This window comes from Mustela erminea, chromosome 19, assembly GCF_009829155.1.
Source record: "Mustela erminea isolate mMusErm1 chromosome 19, mMusErm1.Pri, whole genome shotgun sequence".
In the NCBI taxonomy this organism is placed as follows: Eukaryota; Metazoa; Chordata; class Mammalia; order Carnivora; family Mustelidae; genus Mustela; species Mustela erminea.
In genome coordinates this window covers 16,674,339-16,688,929 of record NC_045632.1, presented here as the reverse complement: position 1 = coordinate 16,688,929, position 14,591 = coordinate 16,674,339, and the positions used below count along the sequence as shown (strand labels likewise).

General features: G+C 39.8%; 1 protein-coding gene across 1 annotated transcript in view; it reads right to left on the bottom strand.

The window, feature by feature from the left end:
• The window catches only part of LOC116579827 (zinc finger protein 383-like), a 62,174-nt gene extending 48,525 nt beyond the window's left edge, over positions 1–13,649 (bottom strand). Inside the window, 3 exon segments of the mRNA XM_032325687.1 lie at positions 3,764–3,819; positions 7,538–8,046; positions 13,592–13,649. Coding sequence (XP_032181578.1) covers positions 3,764–3,772 — 9 coding nt within the window. The 5' untranslated portion in view covers positions 3,773–3,819; positions 7,538–8,046; positions 13,592–13,649.
• Between the last annotated feature and the right edge of the window lie 942 nt (positions 13,650–14,591).

The window sequence follows — 14,591 nt, the reverse complement described above, 5'->3', positions numbered from 1 at the left end:
CTTCTCTGGTATCAGCTGTAACATCTTTCTAGATATGTCTCCTGAAACAAGGGAAATAAAAGAAAAAGTAAACTATTGGGACTACGTGAAAATAAGAAGTTTCTGCATAGCAAAGGAAACAATCAACAAAGTTTGCAAAGGCAACCTATAGAATGAGAGAAGATATTTGCAAGTGACATATCCAACAAAGGGTTAATATCCAAAATATATAAAAAACTGATACAAATCAACATCCTAAAAACAAATAATCCAATTTAAAAAAATGGGCAAAAGACATGAACAGACATTCCTCCAAGGAAGACATACAGATGGCCAACAGATACATGAGAAGATGCTCAACATCACTGTTCATCAGGAAATGTAAATCAAAACCACAATGAGATATCACCTCACACCTGTCAGAATGGCTAAAATCAACAACACAAGAAACAACAGGTGTTGGTGAGGACATGGAGAACATGAACCCTCTTGCGCTAGGGTGGGAATTCAAACTGGTATGGCCACTGTGGAAGACAGTATGGAAGTTCCTCAAAAAACTAAAAATATAACTACTCTATGATCCAGTAATTGCATTACTGAATACAAAATATTAACTCAAAGGGATACATGCACCCCTATGTTTATATGGCAGCATTACTTACAATACCCAAATTATAGAAGCAACCTCAATGTCCATTGATAGGTGAAGGGACAAGGTATGGTATTTATATAGACAATGGAATATTACTCAGCCATAAAAAGAATGAAATCTTGCCATTGCAACAACATGGATGGATCTAAGGAAAATAAGCAAGTCAGAGAAAAAGACAAATACCATATAATTTCATTCATATGTCAAATTTTAAAAATGAAACAAACCAACAAAGGAAAAAAAGAGAGAGACCAAAAAAAGAAGAAGAAGAAGAAGAAGAAGAAGAAGAAGAAGAAGAGAAAAGAAAAAAAAAAGACTCTAAACCATAGAGAAAAAACAAATGGTTACTAGAGCGGAGGTTGTTGGGGGATGGGTGGAATAAATGAAGGGGATTAAGAGTACACTTATCTTGATGAGCACTGAGTAATATATGGAATTGCTGAATCACTATATTGTACACCTGAAACAAATATAACATTATATGTTAACTGAACAAAAAGGGTAATCAGTTTATTTTATATTGAAAACAAACAAGTTCCTGACTCTATTTATTGAAAAGGCCTAGAAATAATAATTTATCCAGTACAAATAAACACCCCAGTGTCTACATTGTAGTCCTTAAGTATCATATTCAAATGAAAAGAACCAAGGTCCTTTGGGGAAAGAGATGATTTCAGGATTGAGTAAGAAATGCACAGGATGAGTCTGAACTATTCTATTGTATCAGAAAGCAAGAGAGCTATCAAAAACTATTAGAATCATGTTACAAGGACTCAGGCACCAACTTGAAGAGCCTCTCTATGGTCAAAAATGGTATAATATGAGGATCTAATATAATGGACCTATAGATTAAAAAATATTTAAATTATGAGCTAGTAACAACAATGAATTAAAAAATCTTCTGGTCACCTTTTTAGGATTCTAAGAAACTAACTCATTATTCAAATATTCTTTCCTAGACAGACTATCCTTTAGGGTAACCAGACAGTTGATGGGAAGTTTTAATTTATAAAGAGAATTTCACCTAATCTATGAAGGAGGAATGACAGAATTAAAATATCATTCTGCAACCTCTAGTCTAGACAGTAACCATCAATGGTGGGTAACATTACAAAAAGGAACAGAACTAGATATAATGTGCCTCCTGATAGACTCACATATCACCACCTATGACATACTCATGACAAAAAAAAAAAAAAATCCCAACTGAATCTGATCAAGCATCTAGACTTAACTACCAATTTTCAGGAAACAGTTAAATGATGCCACAGAGATGCAATCAGCAAAATCTGAAGAGTGGACAAACAAACCATTTTTTTTTCCTTTTCTAACAAAAACATACACAGAAAGAAAATAGATGGAAGGGGTACCTACAAAATAAGAGATTCAAAAGACCTCAGTGAACTGCAGTGCACAGTCCTTATTTGGATTCTTTTTTTTTTTTTAATATTTTTTTTAAAAGATTTTTTATTTATTTATTTGACAGAGAGAAATCACAAGTAGATGGAGAGGCAGGCAGAGAGAGAGAGAGAGAAGCAGGCTCCCTGCTGAGCAGAGAGCCCGATGCGGGACTCGATCCCAGGACCCTGAGATCATGACCTGAGCCGAAGGCAGCGCCTTAACCCACTGAGCCACCCAGGCGCTCCCTTATTTGGATTCTAATTCAAATAAGCAATTAAAGAATTCAACGATTATAAAAATTTGAACACTGGCTAGATACTGATGATACTAACAAATTACTTCTAACTTCTCTAGAGGCAATAATGGCATAATGGTTGTTCTTAAAAATAATCCTTATCTTTTTGAAATACAATTTGTATTTTCTTCAAAATAATCCTGCATATAGGAGTGAGGGCAGGGTAATGTGTAAGGAAGAAACAGGTATCAGTATAAATGAAACAAGATTGACTGGGAGGTGAAGCTGAATGGTAAGTATATGGTTGTTCTTAACTCCTCCACTTTCCTATGTCTGAAATTCATTATTATGAAAATTTTTAAAGGGGGTTGGTAGAGAATAGAATATCTGCAAGGCTCTAAGCACACAAATAGCATTGCTTTAAACAAAATTGTGATATAACTGTTGTGGGATAAGGAAGTAGAGTGTGATATAGCAAATCTAAATGCACACATACCTTGCAAAAAAATAACTACAAAATGTCGAAAAATTTGATTAATCAAGATAGCAATATAGGAATATTCATTAAAATATGGATGTATTCTATTGTAAATAGCTAAAAGAGATGCAAGTATCTCCATTTAGGGAGTATCTTTATTTCTGAGATTAAAAACAACAACAAACAAACTGGTGAGTCATATGGAAATTCCTCATGACCCACATTTCCTGTTCAACTTCAAATTGAAATTCGTTCATGGATGCCCTAAAAGTCACAGAGACCTATAGGCTACCGAGACCACAATCTTCCAAGCTCATAAACCAGGAGGTGTCGCATTTGGAACATTTGGAACTATCAACATCATTTCCTATTCTATCTGACTGGTAAATACCGATCCGTAGAACAAACCTGTGCTTGCTCCCACCTAAGCAACTTGTACTTCTCCATCTCTTCAAGTCACTGGAAAAACTAAGTTCATTCTACAAAACTACTCTCATTTCTTTTTATAAGAATTCATTTCCTGGGGCGCCTGGGTGGCTCAGCAGGTTAAAGCCTCTGCCTTCGGTCCAGGTCATGATCCCAGGGTCCTGGGATCGAGCCCCGCATCGGGCTCTCTGCTCAGTGCAGAGCCTGCTTCTCTCTCTCTCTCTCTGCCTGCCTCTCTGCCTACTTGTGTTCTCTGTCAAATAAATAAATAAAATCTTAAAAAAAAAAAAAGAATTCATTTCTTTTCCATCATAGCTCCTGGGAGAGGGCTGAGAAAAGAGATGCCAGAGGAAAATATTAATGCTGGGTCAAAAGAAGAGGGCACTTAAGAATGGTGATGTATTATCTGGTTAGAGTGAGGGGGAAAGGAGACCAAGGATCCTGAAGGGGAAAAGGGAACCTGATAGTCAAAAATGTTAGGAGTAGGAAAACAAATAGTCACATGACCATTATAAAATTTTTTTCCTTTTCTTTTCTTTCTTTCTTTTTGAAACTAAATGTCAGGAAGGTAAGAAAAAAAGCATCAACTCACCTGGGCCATGGCTTTCAGTATTCAGGAGAGGATGAATCCTTCTTGGGGCTGTTTTCCTGAGAAAGGATAGTATTCTGAGAAAGCAGACTGGGGAAGCAAAGAAATGTTCTAGAAAACCACACTGGCTTTCAGCTGATCACTCCAGGTCTTATAACGTAACTGTGGTCAGTGGGAGTATGGGATAAATCCTACTTCTTCAACCCCAGAAGTCCAAGGCTTTAGCTCTAGAGAAATGGATCTTAACTAGTGGATTCCAAGGAATACAGACTCCTATTCCCTCTCCTTCATCTGATTAAGCCAGGTTCTTGCGTCAGCCAAGTGATTCAGGCCAGACCTTGTCCCACTTCAGTGAACCCAAGACATAGCTGCTTTGACCGGCCTGAGGAGATCCCTCCTCTGTGGTCCTCACTCAGGTCCTCAAGCAAATTCACCCAAATGGTACCCTTTGTCCAGGAACCCAGTATGCTCTGATCAGAAGGACTAAGACTTCCCTAATGAAGTCTCTCTTCTCAAGCCCAAGACAGTCTGTCAACTCCCATCCCCCCAGAACTCCTCACCTCAGCTATACACAGAGGCACTCCTCATTCTTACCCTACAGTTCAGTTTTTCTAAAATAATAATTATAATAATAACAACAACAACAACAACAACAACTTTGCCTATATGTTTTTGCCACATAAAACAAGGTGTAACTTTTATAACTTTTTTTAAAAACTAAAGTTTATGGCATAAATTAGTACAGTGAAACAGATATTCTAATTACTAAAATTAGACCAATTTTGTGACTGAAAGGAACCAGAGGAATGTTTATTTTTCAACTGTGAGTGAAAGACTTATCCAGAGGCAGGAAATTAACTGGCCCAGAGAAGCTTAATAGAAGTTATGGGGAAAAAATAAAGCAGTTGTTTCCTATGGAGTACTGGTTTTCTAATGGATTTAGTGGGGGAAAAAAAAGATTAAATAATACTTTTGATTGTGCCTTCTCCCTGATTTTACTGTGCATGCTTCTAGTATTAGATATTAGCTTCATTGGGCATTAGGTTAGTTCTATTTTTCTTTAACCCTTTAATAACAGAAATCTGCAAACACACTCAAAAGTAGAGATTAAACAGTATGAAAATCCTCCATGTACTAGCTTCAATAATTATCAGGTCATGGCCAACGTGGTTTTATCTAGATTCTCCTCCACTAATTTTAGGTTAGCTTTGATTTTTGTTTAAATAGCTTTACTGAGGGCGCCTGGGTGGCTCAGTGGGTTAAGCCGCTGCCTTCGGCTCAGGTCATGATCTCAGGGTCCTGGGATCGAGTCCCGCATCGGGCTCTCTGCTCGGCAGGGAGCCTGCTTCCCTCTCTCTCTCTCTGCCTGCCTCTCCATCTACTTGTGATTTCTCTCTGTCAAATAAATAAATAAAATCTTTAAAAAAAAAAAAAATAAAAATAAATAAATAAATAGCTTTACTGAGATATACTTTGCATATTATCTAAGTCAATCACTTAAAATACATAAATTCTATTTTTTTTTTACTATATCCATATGATCTAATTTTAGAACATTTTCACTTCTACAAAAGAAACCCCATTAACAGGCAATCTCCTTTTTCCCCTCCTCCCTCGGCCCTAAGCAGACACAAATCTATTTTCTGCCTCTATTGACTTGTATAGCATTTCATATAAATGGAATCATATGATATGTGGCCTTTTGTGACTAGATTTTTTTCATTTATTATGTTTTCAAGGTATATCCATATTGTGGTATGTTACCAGAACTTCATTCCCTTTTATTGCTGAATAATATTCCATCGTATGGATAGGACACATCAGGGTGCTGGGATCCAGCCCTGCATCAGGTTCTCTGCTCAGTGAGGAGCCTACTTCCCCCCCCTCCCCTACTCTGACTGCCTCTCTGCCTACTTGTGGTCTCTGTCAAATAAATAAAATCTTTTAAAAAAATGTTTAGAGCAACTCTTTTAAGTGAACCCAAAACAAGAAAAAACAAATGTCCAAATATGTAACTGGGGTTTATAACAATAAGTCTAAGAAATGCAATATTGTGGTAAAAAAACAAGACTCAAAACAATATTACCCAGAACAATTTAATTTCTATAAAAGACAAAACTATATTACTTAGGGATGTGTAAATATATGATAAATTGTTTGATTTTTTTTTTGAAACACAACAAGAAAATACATTATTCACCAAAGTCAGAATAAGGGTTACCTAAAGAGGTGAAGAGAATAAGTTTATTCTGGGGACAGGAAGAACAGAGGCTTCTGGAGGGCTGACACAAGTTTTTATTATATAGTGTTTTCCTTTATAATTCTTAAACTGTATGTCTATATTTTAAACACTTTTGTGGAAATATGTAATATTCAGGAATTTTTAACCAAGGAAAAATTAATTATATAATAGCTATAAATTTTAGTGAAAACATAAAATATGAAATGATAAATGCTTTGAGATTCTGATCTTGAAAATAATGTATACTGTACACATGAAATGTGTTAGAAGGAAATCGATCAATATATTGGCAATGGTTGTATTTGGGTGGCAGGAGTTTATTTTGCTCTCTGTAACTTCCCATTTTCCAAATTCTTTAAAATAATCATATGTACATATGTATGTGTGTATGTGCATGTTTAAAAAGAAGCACAAGCTTAATACAGTGGAGAAATTGAGCTATTTTCTAAATTAGCAAGTGAACACTATGTAGAAAAAAATGAAGGGAACTGTTGGGATCTGTGTGTCCACCCCTTGAGGTTCCTATCATTTTCTTTAATGGAAATTTGTCCAGGTCACATAGTTGAGTCCACATTAAACAATGCCATCCAGAAGAAAAGCTTAAAAAGGAAACCCCCTAGCACCTTTTATTTGGCTTCCTCAACATTCATTCCTCCTTCTTCCTCTGGGGACCTAACTGAGAAGAGCAGAGCTGAGGAACGAGAAAGGAATCATGAGATGCCAGGCCTTTCTTGTGGCCCAGACTGACCAGAGCAGTAGTAGCTCTGGATTCACACCTACTCCCTCCACCACAGCCCCCCCTCCCATGGAGAGGAGGGTTGAAGAGAGGTCAGAGTCTAGGCTGTTCAGAGCATTCCTGTCTGAGCATGTCAGAAGGAAAGAAATTTCTGCTGTCCAGAACCAAAATCTTCTCTGGACCTCACACAACTACTGGGACAACACACACTGCCACCCTGGGAACAATAACAGGCACCCTCCAACTGTACACACGGTGTCACAAAAAGTTACATGTTCATACTCACACGTCCTCATAAAGTCAGACATCCAGTAGGCTCAGCGTGCTAACATTCATACAAATAAAACCACACACACACACACACTCTCAGATAACACTCATGACCGCATAATCACAGACTCTTTACACTCCCCATCTCGTACACACAATGTCACACAAAACGAACATACACTCACAGACGACCGGTGGGGACAGCCACACCTTACACACACGGAGCCTCACAGAACCACACACCTACAACAGGGATATCCAGCCACACCTGCAAACAGAGGTTCGCGCATGGTCAGTCGCAATGACACACCCACTACAGACACAATCACACCCCTACACAGAGCGCCGCACGGTCACATAAGGTCACGGTCGCACACATGGAATCCTGTTCCTCCCTTCCCCCAGTCTGACGAACTCTTACGCGCCGGAGACTTCAGACCCGCCCAGACCGGCCCTTCAGGGTGCTCCTCCCCAACCCACGGATGCACCTGCGCAGCCTGGTCGAGCCCCCAACGCTTAGGCCGCTCACCTTGTAATTCCCCTTGCCGGGAGGCCGAGGATCGGGCAAGCGAGCGAAGGAGCGGCCTTATTCCTCCGGAGGCCTCTGGGAAATGTAGTCCGGAAGCAGGTCGGCTCAGACAAGATGGCGCCTGGCGCTTGGATTTCCTGCGGGCGCAGAAGCCTGAGCCAAGCCGATACCCCCGCTCCCCTCTCCAGATCGCTGCAAGGGGTCTTCTAGATCCACGCGCAGTCTCCGAGCCAGGTTCCCAGGGGAGACAGCCCACACATCCTGGAGATAAGCTCCCTCTATGGGCCCTGCTAGTGCCTAGGAGCCACATGTTTCTAAAGAAATAGAAAAATGTTGCTGCGTTCCCACGGAAATTGATCAGAGCCGCAAGAACTTCTGGGAAATGTAGTCTAGAGGTGAAAAGGGTGAGGCTACTTCCATCGAGCTTGTCTTAGGTGACTGCACTAAGCTTGTCCACAGTGAAGAGTGGAGCCCCACCCAAGACTCTTCTGGAACTTGTATCTGTTAACCTTAAAAATAAAAGTAAGTTATTTTACCAGCAAAATGGGTTTGTTGGGAATAACAGAATTGCAATTCAGGAGGAGAACCCTCGGCTAAAATGGTAGACAAGTCCAGCTAACAAAGAAGAGAAACAACTCTTTCATGGAAAAGGAGGAAGTTGGAAAATTATTTTGAGGGAAAATCCATTGGAGAAAACCAGGGTGATGATGGTTTATCATTGGCGAAACTGCAGGGGTAGTCAGTTTGTTCTAGGTGAGGCAATTTAGGAACATTAGTTAATTTAGGAACATTTTTATCACCCCAAAAAGAAACCCTATACCTACCAACAATCACTCCCAATTTGTCCTAACCCTGACAACCCTAAAGAACTCTAATTTACCCTCTGTGTCTACATATCTGCCTATTCTGAACATTTCTTATAAATACAGTGTGGTCTTCTGTGACTGGCTTCTTCTCTCAGAATAATGTTTTCAAGGACCATCTGTGTTGTGGCATGTATTTTTTATTAATAAATTCTGTTGTATGGGTATACCACATTTTCTTTGTCCATTAATCTATTTAGAGGCATTTGGATTATTTCTACTTTTGGCTATTGTGTATAATGCTGCAATGACCAATTGTGTACAAATTTTTACATGAATATACATTTCTAGTGTTCTTGGGTGTATGTATAAGAGTGGAATTACTGGGTCTATGTTTAATATTGGCCTCAAAGAATGAGTTGGTAAGTGTTTAATGTAATAGCTTTTGAGGACTTATTTTGTGTAAGCTTTACATGTGTTTTCCTTGATCTTCCTGACATGGACGACCCTCCTATGGCACTCCTGAAAAAAATACTGTTATCAACATTTTTGATGATGTAGAATATGTTGTGGATAGAGCACAAGATCACAGATGGTGATTTTCAGGACTGGAATTTGAATCTTAGGCTTGTCATAATCTGAAGCATACGATCTTCATAACCAATCATTTTATTTCACATTTTACTCTCTTCCTCATAGTCCTTTTCTACTCTCATCTCTGTAATAGCTGCATCCATATTCTTCTTTCTTGTCCTAAATAATTCTCATGAAACTCTTCTTCCATCAAGCCCTATTTATTCTACTTTATTTCCTTCATCCTCTTCTACTCATACCAGGTTCAGCCAACACTTAAGTATCCTTTGGGGGTTTGATGGGTTGATGGAGGGAGGGGAGTAGGGGATAGACAAGATGGGGGAAGGGTATTAAAGAGAGCACTTGTGATGGGCACTGGGTGCTATAGGTAAGTGATGAATCATTGAATATTAATCCAGAAACCAATATTACACTGTATGTTAACTAGCAAAATATAAGTTTAAAAAAGTTTTAGCTCCTGAAGTTAGCAGTTCGACCCATTTTGAGTTAATTTTTGTAAATGATGAGAGACAAGGGCCCAACTTCATTCTTTGCAGGTGGCTGTGCTGTTGTTGCAGCACTTTTATTTAAAAGCCTGCTCAGTATTTCTCAACTGAATCGTCAATATTGATTGATTTATAGATGTATGGGTTTATTTCTGAATTCTTAATTATATTCCATTGATCTGCGTCCCCATCCTTGTACCAATATAATAGTGTGTGATTGTCCTTATAGTAACTTTAAAATAGAAAAGTAGGAGTCCTCCTACTTTGTTTTCCTTTTTCAAGATTGGTTTGGTTCTTCTAGGTTTCTTGCAATTGCATATGAATTTCAGAATCAGCTTGTCAGTTTTTACAAATAAGTCATGTGTGATTCTGGTGGAATTGTTTTGAATCTATAGATCAAGTTGGGGAGTACTACCATCCTAACAATATTAAGTCTTCCTATCTGTAAACTCGAGATGTTTTTCCATTTGCTTAAGACTTTTAAAATTTGGGGCACCTGGGTGGCACAGTAGGTTAAGTCTCTGCCTTCGGCTTGGGTCATGATCTCAGGGTCCTGGGATCGGGCCCCGCGTTGGGCTCTCTGCTTGGCGGGGAGCCTGCTTCCCCCTCTCTCTCTGCCCGCCTCTCCACATACTTGTGATCTCTGTCTGTCAAATAAATAAAAAAATTTTTAAAAGACTTTTATAATTTATTTAACCAAATGATTTGTGGTTTTCTAAGTGTTACATTTTTGTTAAGTTTATTCCTAAGTATATTACTTTGATGCTACTGTAAATGAAATTGTGTTTTCATTTCATTTTCAGGTTGTACATTACAAGTGTATATAAATACAACTGATTTGTTTCAACAACAGAACTCAATATTTGTATATATTGTAAAATAATCACAAGTCTCATTAGCATCTATCGCTACGCATAGTTACAAATTTTTTCTTGTGATAAGAATTTTTAAGATCTACCCTCTCAGCAACTTTCAAATACACAAAATATAATAGTTCTAACTATAGTTACCATATTGTATATCACATCTTTAGGACTTATTTATAACTGGACTTTTGACCACCTTTCCCCATTTTACCCATTCTACATCCCTCACCTCTGGCAACCACCAATCTGTTCTCTGTACCTATGAATTTGGGTTTTGTTTTGTTTTAGATTCTGTATATAAGTGAGATCATACAGTATTTGTCTTTCTCTGCCTGACTAATTTCACTTAGCATAGTGCCCTTAAGATCCAGCACTGCTGTCCCAAATGGCAAGATTTCCTTCTCTGTGGCTGAATAATATTCCACTTTCCAAATATACCACATTTTCTTTTTCCATTCATTCACTGATGAACACTTAGATTGCTTCCATGTCTTGGCTATTGTAAATAGTGCAGCAATGAACATGGGGTGCATAAATCTTTTTGAGTTAGTGTTTTCATTTCCTCCAGATAAATACCCAGAGGTAGAATTGCATCTGGTAGTTCTACTTTTAATTATTTAAGAAAACTCCATACTGTTTTCCATAGTGGTTAAACCAATTCACATTTCCATCAATGGTGCATAAAATTTCCCTTTTTTCCACTTCCTTGCCAATGCTTATTTCTTGTTTTTTTGATAATAGTCATTGTATCAGGTATGAGGGCATATCTCATTATGGGTTTTTTTTTTAAGATTTTTATTTTTTTGACAGATCACAAGTAGGCAGAGAGGCAGGCAGAGAGAGAGAGAGAGGAGGAGGCAGGCTTCCTGCCGAGCAGAGAGCCCGATGTGAGGCTCGATCCCAGGACCCTGGGATCATGACCTGAGCCGAAGGTAGAGGCTTTAACCACTGAGCAACCCAGGCACCCCCTTTTTTCTCTTTTTTTTTAAATTATGGTTTTGATTTACATTTCCTTGATATGGGCGAGCATATTTTCATATACTTATTGATCATATGTATGTCTTCATTGGGAAAATGTCTATTCTGTTCCTCTGCTCGTTTTTTAATTGAAATTTTTTTGTATTACTATTGAGTTATATGGCTTCTTTATATATTGGATATTAATCCCTTATCAGATGTGAAGTTTGCGAATATTCTCTTTCATTCAGTAGGTTGCCTTTTCATTTTGTTGATGGTTTCCTTTGCTGTATGGAAGCTTTTTCATTTGAGGTAGTCTATTTATTGTTTTTGCTTTCGGTGTCAAGTCCAAAAAATCATCACCAAGACCAATGTCAAGAGCTAACAGCTCTGTTTATTTCTAGGAGTTTTATAGTTTCAGGTTTTATATTCAAGCCTTTAATCCATTTTGAGTTAATTTTTAGGTATGGTGTAAAAGAGTGGTCAAGTACTGAACTGTACACTTACAGAAAGTTAGGATGGCAAATATTATGTATATTTCATAACACATTTAAAAACTCTGTGCATGCATAAAGCAGTTTTATTCATAATAACCAAAATTTGGAAATAATCCAGATATCCTCCAATGATAAATGGTTAAAATGTGGTATAGCCATACCGTGGAATACTACTCAGCAATAAAAAGAAATTATCTATTGATTCACACAACAGTCTGTATAAATATATAATTATATTGAGTGAAAAAAAGCATAAAAGATTACCTACTATGTGATTCCATTTTATGTATAAAGATCTTCAAATGACAAAATGTAGAAATGGAGAAGAGCAGTGGGTATCAGGGATTAAAGAGGGGGTGAAGTTGGGAGGGGAAAACGTATGACTAGGAAAACATGAAGGATCCTTAGGGGAATGGGCATGTTTTGTATCTTGACTATATCAAGGTCATATACTTAGACCTTGTGATATTATACAATAATTTTGTAAGATAGCACTATTGAGAGAAACTGCATTAAGTATATACAAAGTATCTGGGTTTTTTGTTTTTTTGTTTTTTGTTTTTTGTTTTTTTATAAGAGAGAGCACAAGTTGGGAGGGGAGGGTTGCCAATGGTGAAGAAGAGACTCTCAAGCAGACTCTGCACTGAGCGCGGAACCCTAGGAGGGAATATAGTCTTATCTGGTCAGTCTGTGGAGTTTTCCCTTCAGCACCAATGAGGTAATCTGCCACATAAACCAAAGGAAGATGAGGTAATCCTTTCTTTATCTTTCCCCCTTTCATCCTATAAATGTCTTCCATTTTGCCACAGTTCCTTTGAGTTCCTATTTACTTGTTGGGGGGGGATGCTGCCCAATTCATGAATGGTTTTGTGAAAATTAGCAATGGGAAACCTAACTAAAATGTATTCAGGAGGTTTAGGCAGGGACACTGCTGCCCTAGCATTAGTAGTCAGTTGCAGACCAAGGGTCAGAGACTGTCTTGACCTTGCACGTAGAAACAGCTATTCCAGGCAAGGAACAGACGTTCCTTATCCCCAGGGCAACAGCTCAGCCATTGAGAAGCCATCATACTTTTAATTCCCAGTTTCTCCAACGGACTTTTATAACAGCCTTCCCAACTCACTCTTTTCTCCTTAAAAAAAGCTCACCACCTCTCCTTTGTTCCTGGACTTGCATAACGGTTTCGCTTTGGTTTGTGATTGTCTTTCATTCCTAAATAAACTTATCTTTTGCTGATAAAATATTCAATAAAGCCAATCAAATTTTCAAATTGACTCAGTTGAATTTTGTGTTGCCATTTTTTAAAAACAGGGTCCGAAATGCCGAGTGTTTATCACCCACCTGGCTAAGCACACATCTCAGCCAACATAAAAATGCCTACCCAGGAAATCAACCTCTGAGTACCTCTAGTAAGGCCAAGTCCCATCCCCACACTCGGTGGACTACAAAGTCCCTTTCATCAGATTCCTGGTGTTCTCATCTCCAGACCACAGTTTTCAGATAGCTCTGCAACTTCCCATATCAAGTTCTTTCAGGGACTTGGGAGTTCTTTCCTGCTTCTTGATGCTGAAGCTCGCATACTCAGGCGAGTGGGCCACGCCTGGGAGCCTCGCTCGGATTCTAGACCGAGATTCCTGAAGCGTGGGGACAGGAATTCAAATCCCTCCCAGGTGGCGCCATTTTTTCCGCGTACTTTGGCTGCAGACTACATTTCCCAGAGGTCCTGCGGCCCTACACAACTTTCCGCGTCAGCTCTGAGTCTGTTCCCACGGGGGCGGAACCTTAACCTCCCTGCCGAGAGTCCTGGGAGACTGCAGTAGGCGTCGCTCAGCTGGGCTAGTTTGGAACTAACCCCGGGGTGGCTTGAGGTGAGGCAACTTGACCCCGCGTGGAAATAGAGCGGGTGCACAGCTTCAGGCCGCTAGCAGGCTGAGGGTTAGAGGTTGTGGATATGGGTGGGTGGGTGTGATGGTGCGCGGCTCCTGTGACGTTGCATTTGACAATCACCATGTCCCCGTGGTGGGTGTATGATTGTGACGTTGTGCGACTGCGTGTATGTGTGTGTAGGTGCGGGGAGCCCATGACTCTGCTGGTATGACTGTGTGCATCCCCGGTATGGTTTATCTCCGAGAAACCGTGTCTGCGAGTGTGCGGTGCCTATGACGGTACAGGTATCGTGTGTGTATGCGAGGTGAGTGTGCGATTGTTACCTTGACCGTGGCATTGCGTGTATGGTTATGGAGTGCCTCCGACTGCCACTGTGACTCCAGTACTCTGTCCCAAGAGATCCCTGTAACAGGACAGATTCTGGTCAGTTCTGATATCCCTCCTCTCCTGATGGGAGGAGTGGGACTGAGACAACGCTTGGGCATGGTTTTTAGCAGGAAATTTTTATCAGGCATTCTTAGCGGCAGCCAGTTCTGGCTTGAGGTTGAGCAGCCTAGTCTGTGTTGTCTTGGGCCACATCTACTTGATTCTTGCTTTAGATGGGGGGAAGTGAACATATGCAGTAGGTGTTAGGGTCCGTGAGATCAAAGGAGCGAGACTGACACAAAGCGAAAATCAAAGCTTTATTTCGCGCCAAGCATCAAAAATCAAACTGACTGGTAGGGACCATCTCTTACGAAGAGACGAAGAGACGATGACAAGGTCACTCCCAAGAAGGCCACTCCGGATGAGGCAGCTCTGGACGAGGCCACTCCCCGGTTGGAGCCGCACCCAAGAAGAGGCCACTCTGGACAAGGCCGCTCCCAGGACGAGGCCGCTGCTGACGAGGTCGCTCCCCGGACAGACCGCTCCCCAGAATGATGCCGCTCCGGCGAGGCCGCTTGCAGCGGCGCCTCGGCCTGGGG